Source organism: Felis catus, chromosome C1, assembly GCF_018350175.1.
Source record: "Felis catus isolate Fca126 chromosome C1, F.catus_Fca126_mat1.0, whole genome shotgun sequence".
Classification (NCBI taxonomy): domain Eukaryota; kingdom Metazoa; phylum Chordata; class Mammalia; order Carnivora; family Felidae; genus Felis; species Felis catus.
In genome coordinates, this window is record NC_058375.1 from 31862284 (window position 1) to 31877901 (window position 15618).

At 53.0% G+C, this 15618-nt stretch overlaps 1 protein-coding gene across 27 annotated transcripts in view; it reads right to left on the reverse strand.

Annotated features, from left to right (window-relative positions):
* Window positions 1-1806: 1806 nt before the first annotated feature.
* The window catches only part of SCMH1 (Scm polycomb group protein homolog 1), a 187765-nt gene continuing 173953 nt past the window's right edge, over window positions 1807-15618 (reverse strand). For 19 of the 27 annotated variants that reach the window (XM_023258555.2, XM_023258556.2, XM_023258554.2 and 16 more), the window contains 3 exons: window positions 11037-11231; window positions 4030-4256; window positions 1807-2984 (listed from right to left, as the gene is read on the reverse strand). In XM_023258555.2, coding sequence (XP_023114323.1) covers window positions 2859-2984; window positions 4030-4256; window positions 11037-11231 — 548 coding nt within the window. In that variant the 3' untranslated portion in view covers window positions 1807-2858. Of the gene's footprint in view, window positions 2985-4029; window positions 4257-11036; window positions 11232-15618 lie in introns of those variants that run through there. The other 8 variants (XM_023258540.2, XM_023258557.2, XM_023258548.2 and 5 more) reach the window with 5 other exon arrangements.

A 15618-nucleotide genomic window follows, 5' to 3' on the forward strand; every position in this document is an offset into this window, starting at 1 on the left:
AAAAAAAAAAAAAAAGGCTTGGCTTTGGGAAACAACTTCAAAAGTCTTTTTTGCAGTCCTGACCCCAGAAGTTAGGGCAGTAGAGCGAAGGGGTAACCATCTTCTCACCTCCTACAGAATCTGACACACGGGTACCTTTCTAGTTCTGTTCCTCGGGAAGCCGGATGAAAGGGGAATGTCAGCTGTCTCAAGGCAACGTTGCTCATGGCAGGAACGGACCGTAACTGTAAATTATCTGGACCAGCCGTTTTGGGCCTCCTCAGTGCCGTGACTCAATGGGGCACGTCCCTTGTAGGGACCCGGAAGCGATGCCTGTGGAGTAGCTGTGCTGACGAACTGATGCTAAGCCAAGGTGAACCCCACGGCTCCCCGATGTGCCCCATCCTCTTGCCACCTGGGCTGTCACCTGGATGATGGCGGGCCCTGCCAGGACTACCCCACCGAGGAGGACTGCTTCATGCTGTCCTGCGGGCGGGTGATGGTGCCTGACAGCCTTCAAGCTGGGTCTTGACTCTGGTCAGCAGGATCCGAGACGGTGGCCCCAGGAGGGTGTGACAGGCACCCCTAATTAGCTGTGGAGTTTGGGCCGAGTAGCTCTCTCCAAGCTTCAGTTTCGTACTTGCAGATGGGAGGAACACGGTCGTTCTAGAGGGTCGTAGGGAGGTTGAAGTGAGATGCAGGACATAAACCACTCGGCCCAAGTGTGTCAGCACAAGCGTATGCTCTTGGAGACTGGGAGGCAAGTGGGGTGGACGCCGATTCGCTCCGTAAGGTGCAACCCCGCAGTGTGCCTGGCTTGTCTACGTGTGCTGGCATTACCTTCAGTCCCCGTGTCTCGTGGGGAAGGGGCACACCGCTAAGTTCATTGTGGGGGTTCAGTGAGGCCCTCTTTGGCAGTGAATGAACAGCACAGCTTGCCACCCCGGTGCCCAGGAGCCTGTGGAGAACGGTCCTGTTCCGGTTCGGCAGCCCTGGCCGTGACGGCATCCCAGGGACCACGGTTAGAACCCACAGGAGCCAAGTGGAAGACAGGTTACAGGTCCGTCACCACGTCTGAACCAGCCATGGTGAGCGCTGGGAGGGCCCTCTGGTCTCATCTGAAACCCTCATTCCACACGGGCCCAAAGAAGTGAAGTGACCCGCCCAAAGCACCACAATAAAGAGACTGGCTAGAACCCCAGCCTTGGCCTCGGCGTCAGATTACTTGGCTTCAAACGATTGCTTTGCTGCTTCCTCGCCGTGAGCTAAGCGTGCGTTTCCTGATCTGTAAAATGGGTTTGCCGTGAAGATTTAACGAGACGATTCTAATTCCTGTGTAGTTCCCGGGGCCCTTGGTGACGTAAGAGTGTCAGCTATCGTGAGGCTTTCCTGCATGGCGCTGCTGCCCCCTCCTGTGACCCCCATAGAAACGGGGTCCCACGTCGGCACAATGGGTACCATGCCAGCTGGCTGGCCCGCACATCTCCTCGCCCCACGATGAGGAGGACGACGGCGAACCCGGCCATGGAGGCTCTTGGAGCTGCTGACCCAAACACGGCTCTTCCCCCTGGGCTCCGCGTAGCCGCCGCGTTCCCTGCTGTCTAGCCACACCAGAGCGGAGCCCTCTGAGGGCAGAGAACGGACTCCACGCCGCCTTCCCAGTGGGCATCTGGCAGGCTCTTCAGGGACTGCTGGGGTCGGGAGAACTCTTGGGGATCACCTTGTCTACATGCCTCACTTAAGGATGAGGGAGCCAGGACCAAGAACGGCGAGTGCTCCGCCATTGGAGGTGCAGTGCGCCGCCGACTGATTAAAACCACACAGGCATCTATATTGGTTTTTATTTATAAACAAATTGACATAAAAGAAGTCCAGATGGCAGCGGGCGCAGCTGACCTGCTCACAAAGGAAGCATCTGGATAATGGAGAGGGGACAACCAGACTCCAGCCGGGAGACCCTTCCCTCCCATCTGCCTTACGGGCTTTGTGGCCTAAAATCCGGGGGCCTGACCTTCTTCGGCAGCAGTTCTGGCCAGGGCAGGGAGCTGTGTGGGGGAGGGTGTGGGCGGGGGACTCCCATTCACACAGACGAGGCCTGGGGCTGCAGAGGGCCCCTGGAGGCGGAGGGGAAGGTGGCAGACACTCTCTTCTCCCCAAGCTGAGGGGTACACGGTCAAGGCCTGAGGGATCTGTCCACCCCACAGAGCAAGCGCTCCAGGGTGATGTGGTCTGAGAAGAGCCCATGCCTCTCTGGGACCGGGGCGGGGCAGTCTCTCACCTCCTGAAACCCGGTGTCTGGAGCGGGAGAATTATGAACCAGAGGGCTTGCCCGAGTGCCAGAAACAATAAATTAACAATAAGAAAAGATCTTTTTTTAAAAAAGGTAGAGGTTTGCACCATGAGTTTGGAGTCTGGAGCTCTTGTGAGGAGGTGGCGGGAGCTGTGGGGCAATGGGGTGCCACACCAGGCCCGGCAGGTGGCAGGGGAACTGGGCACGAGTGTCAATTCAGGGCCCCGTCTTCTGGGGCCTCCGAGGTCAGCCCCTTCCTCCATCACCCGGAAGGTGTTCAGTCTAAACGCCCGCTGAAAGGCCAGCGGGCTTGAGAAATAAATACAGAGGGGCCTCAGAGCCGAGGCAGGGCTGAGGGCAAGAGCAGCGCCAGCCCTGGGCCCCACACTCCCCCCTCCTCAGTCCTTCATGGAAGGACGTATCATGGCAGGAGGGGGAGCAGTGGTGGCTCCACACAGCCTCCTGGAGTCCTGAGGCGGCCCTGAGCCCCACTGAGGCGCCCGGAGCAGTCTGTTGGCCCTCCTTCCGGGGAGAAGAATGCCGACCCCTTCCGGAGGACCCCGCAGTTGTCTGGGCGGTGTCTCCCGGTTCAGAACTTGCCCTGCTTCAGCCGGTCAATGTGGAAGGAGAGCTTGAGCGCGGGCCCCAGCTTCAGCCCCATGTACTTCATCATCATGTCGCTGCGCAGCAGAAGCAGGGCCTTGCCGTCGATCTCCTGGTGGGGGTGGGGGGAGGCACCATCAGAGGCCTGGGGGGTCTGACCACCCAGGTTCTGATGAAAGCCACCCAGGCACGCGGGGCCCAGTGAGCACGCTGTGCCGCTAAAGCCTACCTGTTCCCACAGCTTCTGCTGCCGGCCCCACATCTGCTACTGAGCCCAGCAGGTGCGCTCTTCACAGGAGCTCATGCTGGCTTCCCTTCCCTGCTGCCTGAGGTGTTTCCCCACCTTCACAGCTGCTGACGGCCCGGCCCGGGTAGGTTCCATGTCTCCCAGTAAGCCTCCCCCATCCTGTGCTCGTCCCCTCTCCCAGACTGGTTTTATACTGGCCCTCAACTGTCACTCCGTGAGTCATCTTCCTTCCTGAGCAGCAGGGGCCCCTCTGTGTGAAATAGACCCAGAGCAGGCACTTGCTGAGCCACTGTGAGACCTTCAGGCCGGACCTAAGAGCACCCCCAGACCCAATGGCATGAAAGACTGGAATGATTGATGAAAGGGAGCACATCTGTTCTGAGCACCCAATGGGTAGAACAGCACCCAGCAGCAGGGGCTGCTGGGCAACGGGTTTGTGCCCAAATCGGGAGTATGGTCACCGCAGGTGAATCAGGAGCGGTGCTTGGCTACACAGCCAAATGTTCACTTGAAGAGATGGTGGCGGTTCCCAGAGGAACAAGGACATGATGGGGGCTGATGAGGTTGGAGAGTAGGGGCCAGGTGGCAGGGGACTCTAACCTGGGCTGAGGCCCCCGATTCTCAGGCCAAGGCAGGCAGATGGGAGAGCACACACGTCTAGGAAAAGAGGAGAGTCCTTTCCCCAGGCCTGAGCCCACAGGCCACGCACCCAGCAGGAACGTGGCTGAGTCAGACCTACACTGCAGGAGGGGCTGAGCTCAGTGCCCGACGAGGGCGGCTGGAGACTTGAGATATCGTCTCTGTTTTCATGGTGTCTCCCGTGCTTAGTCTCGAGGGGCCTTTAAGAGTCTACAAATTGCCGAAGCAAGACTCCCAATGGACACAGGAGAGGTCAGGCGGGGGCACCTACGTGTTTGCGAAAGAGGTCAGCGTGGGGTCCAAGCTGGGGATCAGCTTCCCGGACAAACTGCATCACATCCTCTACTGTCCACGAGGAGGGGTCCCGGCCACTCAGTCGCGAGGCATCCCGGCTTTCCAGGTATCGGTCCGACCCTGCAGGACAGGAGGGCACCTGCCATAACGGGTGGGGACTGGTTTGTAACGCATCCCCACTCTCCTTGGCACGTCCCGATGGCCCTGTGGGTGAGGCTCACGTTAGTGCCAGAGCAGAGCAACTGGAGGTGGCTGAGGGAGGGAAGGGTTTTTCCACAAAGGGATGAGGATCTGAGACTCTTCTTAGGTCAAATCTTTGTTCTTTAAGAGTAGATCTGATTTTGGAAAGGGCCAGAAGAAATTTTACATTAAGGCTGTGGTTCAGCCTGGACCAAAGTCAGCGGGACCAATGAGTGAGGGGATTACTTGGCTCACTGGGGGTCTGGTGGGTAAGGCTGCTTTTACCTTGGCTCTGGGGACCATTTCTAGATACACTTTGGCAGATGGGCAAGATTAGAGCCAAATCTAATTTGGGGTCCAGGGAGAAAAAAAGTGGTGGAAAATACTCTGTGCCTCTTCCAAGGCCTGGAGAATAGCTAACCTTGCTACAGCCTAATAGTGCAGAGGCAGAAAATAGTCTTGCCCTGGCTGCTAGGAATCTCAGTTAATTTAGTGCACTGCTTAGAGCTTTTATCTCAACCTTGGCTCAAATACAGTTCCTCCCATTTCCCCCGTGGGGTCTGGACTCTCTGAAATCTGAACTCCTTACCATGCATGGTCTAGAAAGTACTGCAGCATCCGGCCCTTTCTGCCTCTGACTGCATCTCAACCCCCTAACCCCACCCCTTCCTTGTCACGCTCCAGACACACTAGCTTGCTTTCTGCTTCTCGAATAGGCTATGCCTTTATCCTTTGACCTGTAATTTCCTCGGTCTGGAATGTGCTTTTCCCAGGACTTTGCATACCTGATTCCTTCTCAATATTTGGGTCTTATCTCAAACATCAATTCCTCACAGACCTTCACCAACCTTCTAGCAAAAATATTCCATTCCCCACACAGCCACTATCAATCCAATTATCTCCTTTTCCCCCAGCACGTATCACTACCTAAAATATTTTCATGTATTTATGTTTACTGTCTTCTCCTATTTTCTGCCCTATTTTTTTTGTGATATTGTGACTTTTAATAAGAAAAACACACATATTTGGTCTTTGTCCTGTTCCCTGGCAAGAACTCCTAAAATTCTTGGAATTTCCTAAATGGTGAGAGAAAGAAAGGTGCCTTTTGTTATTCACAACAAGCCCTTTCTAGCCACACCTGAGCATGTTCCTGAGGTCACTTCTGGAAAGTCCCTAAAGGATGGGGGTTGCCTGCCAACCTCCCCGGGGAGGAGAGTGGCCAGTGACTTAACTGATTGTGCCTGTGTAATCAAGGTTCTGTAAAAACCCCAAACGATGGGGTTCAGAGGGCAAGAACCCCTGGTTGGTGGACACATGGAGGTGTGGGGAGAGCTGTGTGTCTGGAGAGGGCATGAAAGCTGGTGCCCCCTCCCACATGCCTCGCCCTGGGCAGCTCTGCCATCCGGCTGTTCCTGAGTTGTCTCTGGTTACAGAAAGCTGGTAACCTAGTAAGTTTTCGTGAGTGAACCCAAGGAGGTGACTGTGGGAACCCTTGATTTAGTCGGCCAGTCAGAAGCACGGGTGACATCCTGGACCTTCGACTGGCCTCTGGTGGCGTGGGGCAGGGGGCTTGTGGGACCGAACCCTTAGCCGATGGGATCTGATGCTCTCTTCACACAGTGTCAGAGTTGAGTTAAATTGTAGGACACCCAGGTGGTGTGGCACAATTGTTTGGTGTGGAGAGAGCTGCACGTGTGGTGTCAGGGGTGAAGTCATGTTGAATGGAGTACTGGGCGTAAGGGAGACAGACACACAGGGGGGCGGTGGTTTCCTTTCACAGTCTCCAGGACATAAAAGAGGGCCTGGGCAGCCATAGTGGACGCTCAGACAGGTTTGTTAAATGAACAAATGACCCTACATAATAGTTACTTGTGTATTTTTCTGGCTCCCCCACCAGACTCTCTGTCTTGAGGCAGGGACCTTGCCTCGTTCACGTCTGTATCCTCACCACTCAGGAGATGCCTGTCACACAGCTGAGAGGCGAGCTGAAACCCACCTAGGAGAGCAGAAGGCTGTACTCGTCAACTGCCTCTTGCAAAGGCTAAAAATCTCCTCCATTTCCCTTCACTCTGGGTGGGTCCCAGGTCTAAAAGTCAAAGCACATTTGGCTTGGCCCAGCCCCTGCTCCCTGGGGAAGAGACTCCGGGGAGTTACATCTCCAGCTCGTAGCTGGGCACTGACCAGATGAGGGGAGAAGTGTGCCAGGGCAAGCAGGGTGACGATCGCCACAGAAATTCCGATGGCTTTTTAGAGGCGGTGGTAGACAGGAAGTTGGAGAGGGCTCTGAGCCAGCCACCTCTCCCTGCCCTGACAGTGCACTGTGACGCTGACAGAGAGACCGGCTGCAGAGATTACGGACAGCAGCGAGAAGATATACTCATGGACCTGTCCCTGGACCATCTCGGCCAATTCCTTGACCTAGGGGAGCTAAGAACCAAACACACACACAATGACATTATACACATATAAACATAAATGCACGCACATATTCACACATCTGATGCTACTACGTATTTCTGAGTTTGTCTGGCAGCCTCCTCCTGTTCCAACACACCCCAGGAGCACAAGTGGCAGGAAGTTGCTAATTTATATGGTGGTCGGGAGAGACAGCTCTGAAATGATGACACCTGAGCACAGACCGTGAGGCAGAAGGGGGACTGGCATGTTTACGGTGAAGCCGGGAGGCCTGTGGGCCAGAGCTGAGCGAATGAGAGAGTGGGAGGAGATAACCTCTGAGAGGTAGTGTGTGTGATGGGCTGGGGGGCATGGTGGTGCACATAACAGGACCTCGATGCCACCGAAAAAACCATTGGCTTTTCTGAGCGAAGTAGGTCGGTTTTGAGCAGAGGAGTGACCGGAACCAACTTACAGTGGAAAGGATTGCTCTCAAGAGCCCGTGTGAATAGACTTGGGCTTCGGGGGAGGGCAGAAGGGAGACCAGTCCAAGCAAGAGACGACTGTGGGGTGCAGCAGGTAGTAGTGGTGGATGTCGGGAAGAGCGAACAGTAGGAAGAACCCCCACCGCCCGCCACTGTCAGCTCATCTGACCCTTAAAACAGCCCTTGAGGGAAGCAGCATCATCTTCCGTTTCGAGATGAGGGAGCTGAGGCCCGGAGAAGTGAAGTGACTTTCCCAAGACCACACAGCTAGGAAGAAGACAAGTCAGTGCCCTGGATCTGTCTTCTCCTATCCCCATTTCTGCACACAGACGACAGCGGGATTCTCTCCCACTGCCCGGTGAGAGCTGGTGGTTACCCCTCAAGGAAGGCAGAGGGTCTCAGTCTGAGAATGACTAAGGCAGGTGAGGCACATCTAAGGCAGGTGGCCAGACTAGTAAACCGGTGCCTACTCATCCTCGATTAGTGAAATAAGAGGGGACAGACGCAACATGTGAATTCTTCGGGACAAACAGTTCTAGTGCCAAATGGAATCCTTCATAGCCGTATGAGGTTCTACAGGGTCACAAGAGATTTAGACAGTGACCTGGCCAACAGGCTCACACGCATTCCAAAGGAAGAGAGGAGGTGCCCGGAGACAGGAGTGACATCTCAGGCCGGTGGCGCCTGGGGCAGCCATCAAGCAGCCTCCCAACAGAGAGGGCCCCGGGAGGGAGGACGGTGATGGAATCCCTTCACACCTGGGGGGGTGATTAAGCTTCCCAAGTGATCCCTTATCCCCGCTTCCATCTGATCCTTGTCACATTCCCGTGCAAAGACCAGGTCCATATCACCATGTCCAGTGCACAAAAGAGGGGTGTGGAGACCTGAGAGGTGAGACGACTCCCCCAAGACTCAAGGCGGGAAATCAGCTGGCGGCTCTGCCTGGACTTTAGCGCTGCCCATGCCCTGCACCGCCTTGCTGGGTGACGGCCTGGCTTCTTCCCCCGACTCGGTCTCCCTAACACTCTCTCTCCTGAGGCCGCTTCTCTCCACGGCAGGCCCCGTCAATGGAATCTTCTTATTGTTCCACACGCCGGGGGCTGGGAGTGTGGAGGTGGCACTTTCCCGTCTCTCCACGGCCACTTTTAGGCCTTTCTCCTATGAAAGCTCATGTTCATCAGAGGCCAGATATGTGCCCAGCCACCTGCTCGTCCTGTTCACTGTCGCCTACAGACCTCTGGGCTTCTACCCCTTGTGAGATGGAGATTGCTCGTTATGTCGGTCACAGCCTCCTGCTCCAGCTGGTTCCTGTCCTCATCCTCAGAGGCACTCAGTCACCCACCTGGCCTCCAGTGACCTTCACCTCCACTCTGCTTCAAATACCTCCTGCCAAGGCCACTGCCTGCTTCCTGCCATCACTTGGAACAAATCCACTTCAGAAACGTAAACATCCCTTTCTCTGACCCCAACCTCCCATGTCTGTAACTGTCCTGGACTTCAGTCCACTAAACCCATTACGTCACAGAGACATTTAGCCCAGCAGACTCACAATTCCCCATCCTTCAGCCTCGTCCCAGCCTTGCTGCTTCTTCCCTACCTGGCCCGGTCCGGTGCTGATGGTCTAAACGGCTGTCCCTCCAGCTCCCCCACTCCCTGGCCCTCTTGCCCTTCTACCTCAGTGTGAAACTTTCATCCGCACACAGTCTTTTCTCATTCCCACATCTAGGTTTCTAAGACCACAGAAGAAAACCACATCTCTGGCAAAATGGCAGACTAGTCTCCAAGCACAGCTGGGCCTTCAGTGTTTCCCGAAAGCCAGTCCCTTCTCCTTGCTCCATCTCCCCCTGTCTGCTCTTGACCAGTCCAGTCTGGGAGCTCCCCTAAGCCCTTCTCTACTCGCCCTCTCCCCATTCACTCATGGCCACCATCAATCTTTCCTCCAGTCTCAAAGAACAAGGCTTAAGGCCAACCCATTTTTCTATGCCCTGGGTCCCTAACCCTTCCCACTGCACCACACCCACAGCCTTACTCTCTTCTCTTTCCTATATTCTTCATTTCTTCTTCTTGGAAGGCACAACTTGTCTGCTGATAAACACATCGGGGCGCTCCCACTCTTGAAGACCTTCTTTTGTAGGTCACCATTTTTCTTTTTCTTAAGCCCTCTTTAGTACCTCACCATGCTATCTGCCCTCATCGCCCTCCACAACCTCTGAGGCTGCTCTTGCTAAGGTCGTCAATTACCCACTAATCACCACCTCCGACAGATAGTTGCCAAATCTTTGCTGTGGTGCGCTCTCTTTGAAATGCTCTCTGTAATCCTGGCCACTGCAACATCAGATTTTGTTTTTCCTCGCATTTGACTACTTCTTTGTCGTCTCCTGGGATCTTCTTCCTGCTCCCACCTCCTGAACTTTGTTGGTCCCCAGGACTCCACCTTTGGTCAATTGTTCTTTTCATTCTACCCATACACTCCTGGGAAGTGGCTGGCATTCATCCTACAGCTTCAACTACCATCTGTATGCCGATGACTCCCAAACATTTATCTTCAGTTCAGTTGTCTTCCCTGAGAATCAGACCTGCAGAGCCACTGCCTGGTGGATGTCACCTAGATGACCTGTGGGCTCCCTCCCTGTCTTTCTACGGCTGGCCCCCTCTCTCACTGAATGGCACCCTGCCACCCCAACTAGAAACCAAGGAGACATTCCTCCTCCCTTCTTTCTCACTATCCTCAAATCTGACTGTATCTCCCTCGTGAATAGTTTTTTAACCGATTTGCTCTTCTATAAACTATCTACCACTTTTCTAATCCAGGCCTTTATCTGTTCTGGTTTGGCCCACTCCCCAACCTCCTAAGTGGCCTCTCTAGTCTGTCCTTCCTCAAATGTGTCCTCAACACAGTAGTATGTGATCTGTTGAAAACACAAGACTCTTTAGGTCTCGCCTCTAATTAAAAGCCTGCGGCAGCTTCACACTGCCTGCAGGATCCACTCCAGACTCCATCATGCTCCACAGCTTTGGGTCCTCTGTGAAGCAGCCCCCTGACCTTTCCAGGCTTTTCTGTTTCAAGTCCCAGTATCACACTTTATGTTCAGCGATACCGAAGTGCATGCAGTTCCATGCGCACCATCTGTACCAGTTCTTACCCTCTGTCCTTGTTCCGCTATGCTCTCTTCCTGGAAAGCTCTCCCTCCCCTACTACTCCTGATCTCACCACTCACAGCTTTGAAGTCTCGGACAGGGTGGTGTCACCTTCTCAAGGAAGCTTCCCCTAGGAGCGCCTGGGTGGCTCAGTCGGTTACGTGTCCGACTTCGGCTCAGGTCATGATCTCATGGTTTGTGAGTGTGAGCCCCACGTCGGGCTCTGTGCTGACAGCTCGGAGCCCGGAGCCTGCTTCGGATTCTGTATCTCCCTCTCTCTCCCTGCCCCTTCCCTGCTCATGCTGTCTCTCTCTCTCTCTCAAAAATAAATAAACGTTAAAAAAAAAAAAATTCTAGGAAGCTTCCCCTGGATACCGAGCTTGGGTTAGGTGTTCTTCTTTCCTGCAGTTTTCATACTATCCAAAGCACATCTCTGTACTCAAGATATGTCTTACAATTGTGTTGAAGTGTTTATCTCTCCCGTAAGACTGTGAACACTCTGAGGACCAGAAGCGATTGACTTTTGCATCCCCATGCTGAACACAGATGGTCTTCGAATGAATGGCTAATAAATGAATGGGGGTACCTTTCCCTGTCCCTTTGGCTCGAGTCTTTGGCTCTTAGTTTCCACTGTTGTCAAGCCAATCCCAGAGCTCCAGATGCCTCCCTGGTGCCTAGCTAGACACAAATGGTAAGTCTGGACCCCGTCCAACTGCCGGGCAGGGGGCAGCCAGCGCTCAGTGAGGAAGGAAGGGAAGAGCGAGGGCCAGAACTGCAGTCAGCTTACCCCTGGAGCACAGCCTGCGCACAGCCGAGGCAGGACTCAGTGGGAGGCCACAAGATGGAAGCAGAGGCCGGTACCCGTGGGTTCGAAGGTTTTGGGAGCTGCTGACAAGGTTGGTGGGAGTCAAGGCGGAGTCCATGGAGTCTGAGTGTGGTTCCAAGGACCGGGTCAGACTATTCCCCAGGACAAAGCTTTCACCTGGAAAACAGTAAAACCAGAGTTAGAGCAGGAACTAGTCTAGAAGGACTGCCGGGGCGCTGGCCTCCCAGGTACCTGTTTGGATGGAGCAAGAGGCAGCAAGACAGAAAGTTCTAGGCTATCTCAGGAGGCCTGTGTACTAGGCATGGCTCTGGCTCTCACTAGGTGACCTTAGTCAAGCCCAGTGCCATTCTCTGGACTTGTATCTCCTTAGGGACTCTTCCTTTTAGATTAGATAGTCTTTGAAGTTTCTTGTGGTCTGGATGTCTTAAGCTTTTTCTGGATAAGGAGAACCTTAAAACAAATAGAACTATTTTAGGAAGAGGCTGCCTCCCTACACACGAGATGCTAGTGCAGGGGACAGGGGTGCTGGAGAAGAGGTATGGTTACTTAGATGAGGACACTTTAAAAGGTGACCCCCTCAGCCAGCAAGACATCTCAGAAATGCTCCTCAGGGCCCAACTAACAGCCTATGAAGGGTCTGCTCCTTGGTTCCCTCCCTCCTTTCGTACTTGCCTTGTGGAACAGAACTACCCCAAGGAAGCTGGGCTTATGCGGCGGTGAGAATAGGGCCGTGGAGACCAGAATCTGGATTAGAACTTGGCTCTGGCACTGGGTAGACAAGGTGCCTCTCTCAGAACCGCACTCTCCTCATTTAGAACATGGGAAGCCCCCTTCCTCTGAGGCCCAGCCCCTCAGCTGGGCAGCAGCTCTTAATGAGTGCACTCCAGAACCGGAAGCAGGCTCCCTCTCGTGACTGGGCTCTGCCCACACTCAGTCAGTTCCTCAGCCCTGCTCACATCATCTCTGCCTAAAGGAGGAGTGCTGGGTCCTGGGCCACCCTCCGCCCCCATCCTTTGTGGCTTTTCTTAGAGGTCGGCTGTTCAGGTAACGCTTGGGATTCACTCAGGCCTGTGATCAACACTACAGTCAAACACACGGTCTGGCACACGGTAAGACTTCTGTGGCAAGACGGGTTAGGATTTTAGGACTACTTTCTACTACCTGAACTTTCAGGGTAACCGGGGGCTTAAAGTCAAATCCAGCTATTTGCCCTTAATCTCAGGAGTGTGACTGACAAAGCCCTACCCCGGCAATGGTCCCGGAGAGAGAAGTCTCTGGACACCTGGACCGCAGTCCACCCCTTTAGGCAGACGAGCCTTCAGATTCCTATCTTCCAGGAGAGGGGACCACAGCAGCGTCCCACTTTTGAGACAAGCACAGGACTCCAAGCCAGCAAACAGGAGGCCCGGGTTCTACACCTGGGCTCCTGCCCTTTTCCAGGTATTTGACCCCATGCAAGCTGTCTGTCCTCTCAGCACCAGCTTCATCTGTAAAAGGGGGGGGGGGAATCCCTCTCTCTCATCCTGAGAACATCAAATGAGAAAATGGAATGAGATGGACTTTACCAAGGTGGGGAGTTATTTTATTTATCCTTCACTCAGAGTTACGGCAAGCCTACGTTCTCTGCAGTAACTCGGGAAAAGGATGAAATCTAGTTTCTGCATGCACCTTTCGAACCCTCATTACCTGGCGAAAACCGCGGACAGCGCAACTTGCCTCACCCGAACTAGCGTGTGAAGCGTCAGCAGGACAGTATGGGGGGCTCACCAGCTGCTGATGCAAGTCAGCGTCTCTTCCTCTCAGCGATGCTACGAATGGCAGTGGAGGCCTGGAGTCTGAGTTGAGGGGCCTGAACACCGGGACAGGGGCAACGGCACCAGGCCAGGTCATTAAAGCTCTCCTAATGAGAGGCAGTGGACAGATGAAGAATCATGCCTGGGAGGGCCCTGGGAGGGCCTCGTCTACTTAAGGCTGACCAGACGAGGGCCTGGCTGCCTCAGCAAGACAGTGCAGCAAAGCAGACTGCAGTGCTCTCAAACTGTGCTCTACAGATCCCCGAGGGCCTCCAGAGGGAGGCCAGGTGAGTAGGTCTCTGGGTCTCACCCCAGGTTCTAGCAAAACAGCTCTGGTTTTAACTTTTATACCCCAGAGTTTTCATATAATCCTGCCTTTGCAAAAAGGAGTTCTACTGCTAAAAGGAACTTTGCAACCATTGGCCCAGGGTCAGAAGTTAGGGCTGCAAGACTCGAGTTCTATTTCTGGCATTACCACTGGTCACTGATCTCTGCCTTTTTCTTGGGATTCAGTTTGCCCATCTATAAAAAGACACTAAGGAGCACCTGGGTGGCTCAATCGGTTAAGTGTCTGACTTTGGCTCAGGTCATGATCTTGCAGTTCACGAGTTTAAGTCCCACGTCGGGCTCTGTGCTGACAGCTCAGTGCCTGGAGCCTGCTTCAGACTCTGTGTCTCCCTCTCTCCCTGCCCCTCCCCTGCTTGTACTCTGTCTCTCTGTCTCTCTGTCTCTCTGTCTCAAAATAAATAAAACATTAAGAAAAATTTTTTAAAAAGACAATCTCATATGGTCAATTTAAATGAAATTTGCTGTGGATGTGTTAGAGACATAAGAACAGTCAGCTTGGGAAGGAGCTCATTCCTTCATTCAGCAAACATCTGCTGAGCATCCTTTGAGTACTAGCTCCTGTGCTAGGGAGGGGCTATGCAGAGGTAAACAGACAGATAAAGGCCTTTCCTCATGCACTGATTTCCAGTCAGAAGCAGATTTTTTTGGAGTCTCACCTTGTAAGGCTACCCTAAAAACAAGAGTTCCCAGGGGAGGATGGCAAGAATGGTGGGGGGAGGTCTAGAAATCATGCAAAGGAGAAAGAGCCCACGAATGCATGATCTGGAGAAAAGTCAGGGGTGACAAATAACCTGAGGACAGTCAAGGGAAGGGAAGAGAACTGGAGGTAGATTGGATCTTCTGAAAGGCAGCCAGTAAAACAGGGGACAGGAGTTATAAGAAGACAGATTTGGGCTCAAAAGTGAAGGCACTGTAGCAATCAGAAGTGCCCAGCAATAAAATCGGTTGCCAAAGGTGATGGTGAGCAACCTGTCATTGGGAGCACTTAAGCAGAAGTCAGATGACCACCCGATCTGCTGGGCTAGACACTAGATCATCTCTAGACCACTTTCCATTTCTGGGATTCAAGGAATCTGTGCTAACAACCATGCTTTCCCCTTCCTGGGGTGAAACAAATGAAAGAAACTAGAATTTTCTAAGAATTTCTAGAATTTTCTAGGAAAATTCTTACTCCAACACAAGACCCAGAGACTACCACAGTTCCTGTGTATGCTTAAGTCTGCCTCACGAAAAAAAAGTCCTCTGAACTACGTGTCCTACACCCTCTACTACACTTTAATTCAGCAAACATTATCAGATATTTGCTATGTGACAGGGAGACAGATACTGTGAACGATGAAAAAGACAGATATTGTCCCTTCCCTCAAGGAATAATTAATCTAGTGGGAAGGATGACAAAATACAAGCTTATAAAAAATTAGAAACTATTGTAAATATTACTAAGCAAATAGGGTATTAAGACAGAAAATAACAAGGGGGGCTTTTTTAGATGAGGAGACCTTGAGAGGTCTCCTTGACAAGATGATGTGTAACATTTACTTATTTTTGAGACAGAGAGAGACAGAGCATGAACGGGGGAGGGTCAGAGAGAGAGAGGGAGACACAGAATCTGAAACAGGCTCCAGACTCTGAGCAGTCAGCACAGAACCCGACGCGGGGCTCGAACTCACATACCGCGAGATCGTGACCTGAGCCGAAGTCGGACGCTTAACCGACTGGGCCACCCAGGCGCCCCGACAAGATGATGTTTAAACAGCTGTGGTCTGAAGAGTCCAAGTAGAGGTATGCTAAACAATGTGCTTGGTTTTAGGGTTCGCTGGCAGCCCCGATGAATCCCAAGCATTATCTAAACATTTGATCTCCAAGAAAAATTGCAAAACTGCAAAGGATAGGAACATGACCCAGGATGCCCCTCACCCGCAGAGAATTCTGTGGAAAGGGCCAAGGAGCTGACGTGGCTTAGGGAGAACCTAATCATCTGCTGTAGGTCTCCTGGTACAATGGCTGAGGGCTGCTGCCTGGTAACTTATAGAAAGATCTTGAGTAGAAAAACAGCTTGGAATATTTGGGGAAATGAGGAAAAACAGTGTAGCTGAAATATATGGAAGGAAGAGATGAATCTGGCACGGTAGGCAAGAACCAGATGATGCAGAATACTGCAAACCAGAGTAGGACACCTGGATTTTACTGTCAGTGTATCAGAATGCCACTACAGAGTTTTAGGTTAGGGCATGCCATAACCTCCTTTATGCCTGAAGAATACCCTTTGGGCTATTAGGTAGAAAATGGAGCAGAGAGGAATGAGAGAGGAGACCAGATAGGCCAGAAAGGACCTCTCAGGCCAAGAGAGAGAGGATAATGGCAAAGGCAGTAGACTGATAAGATGTACATGGCTTTAGGAT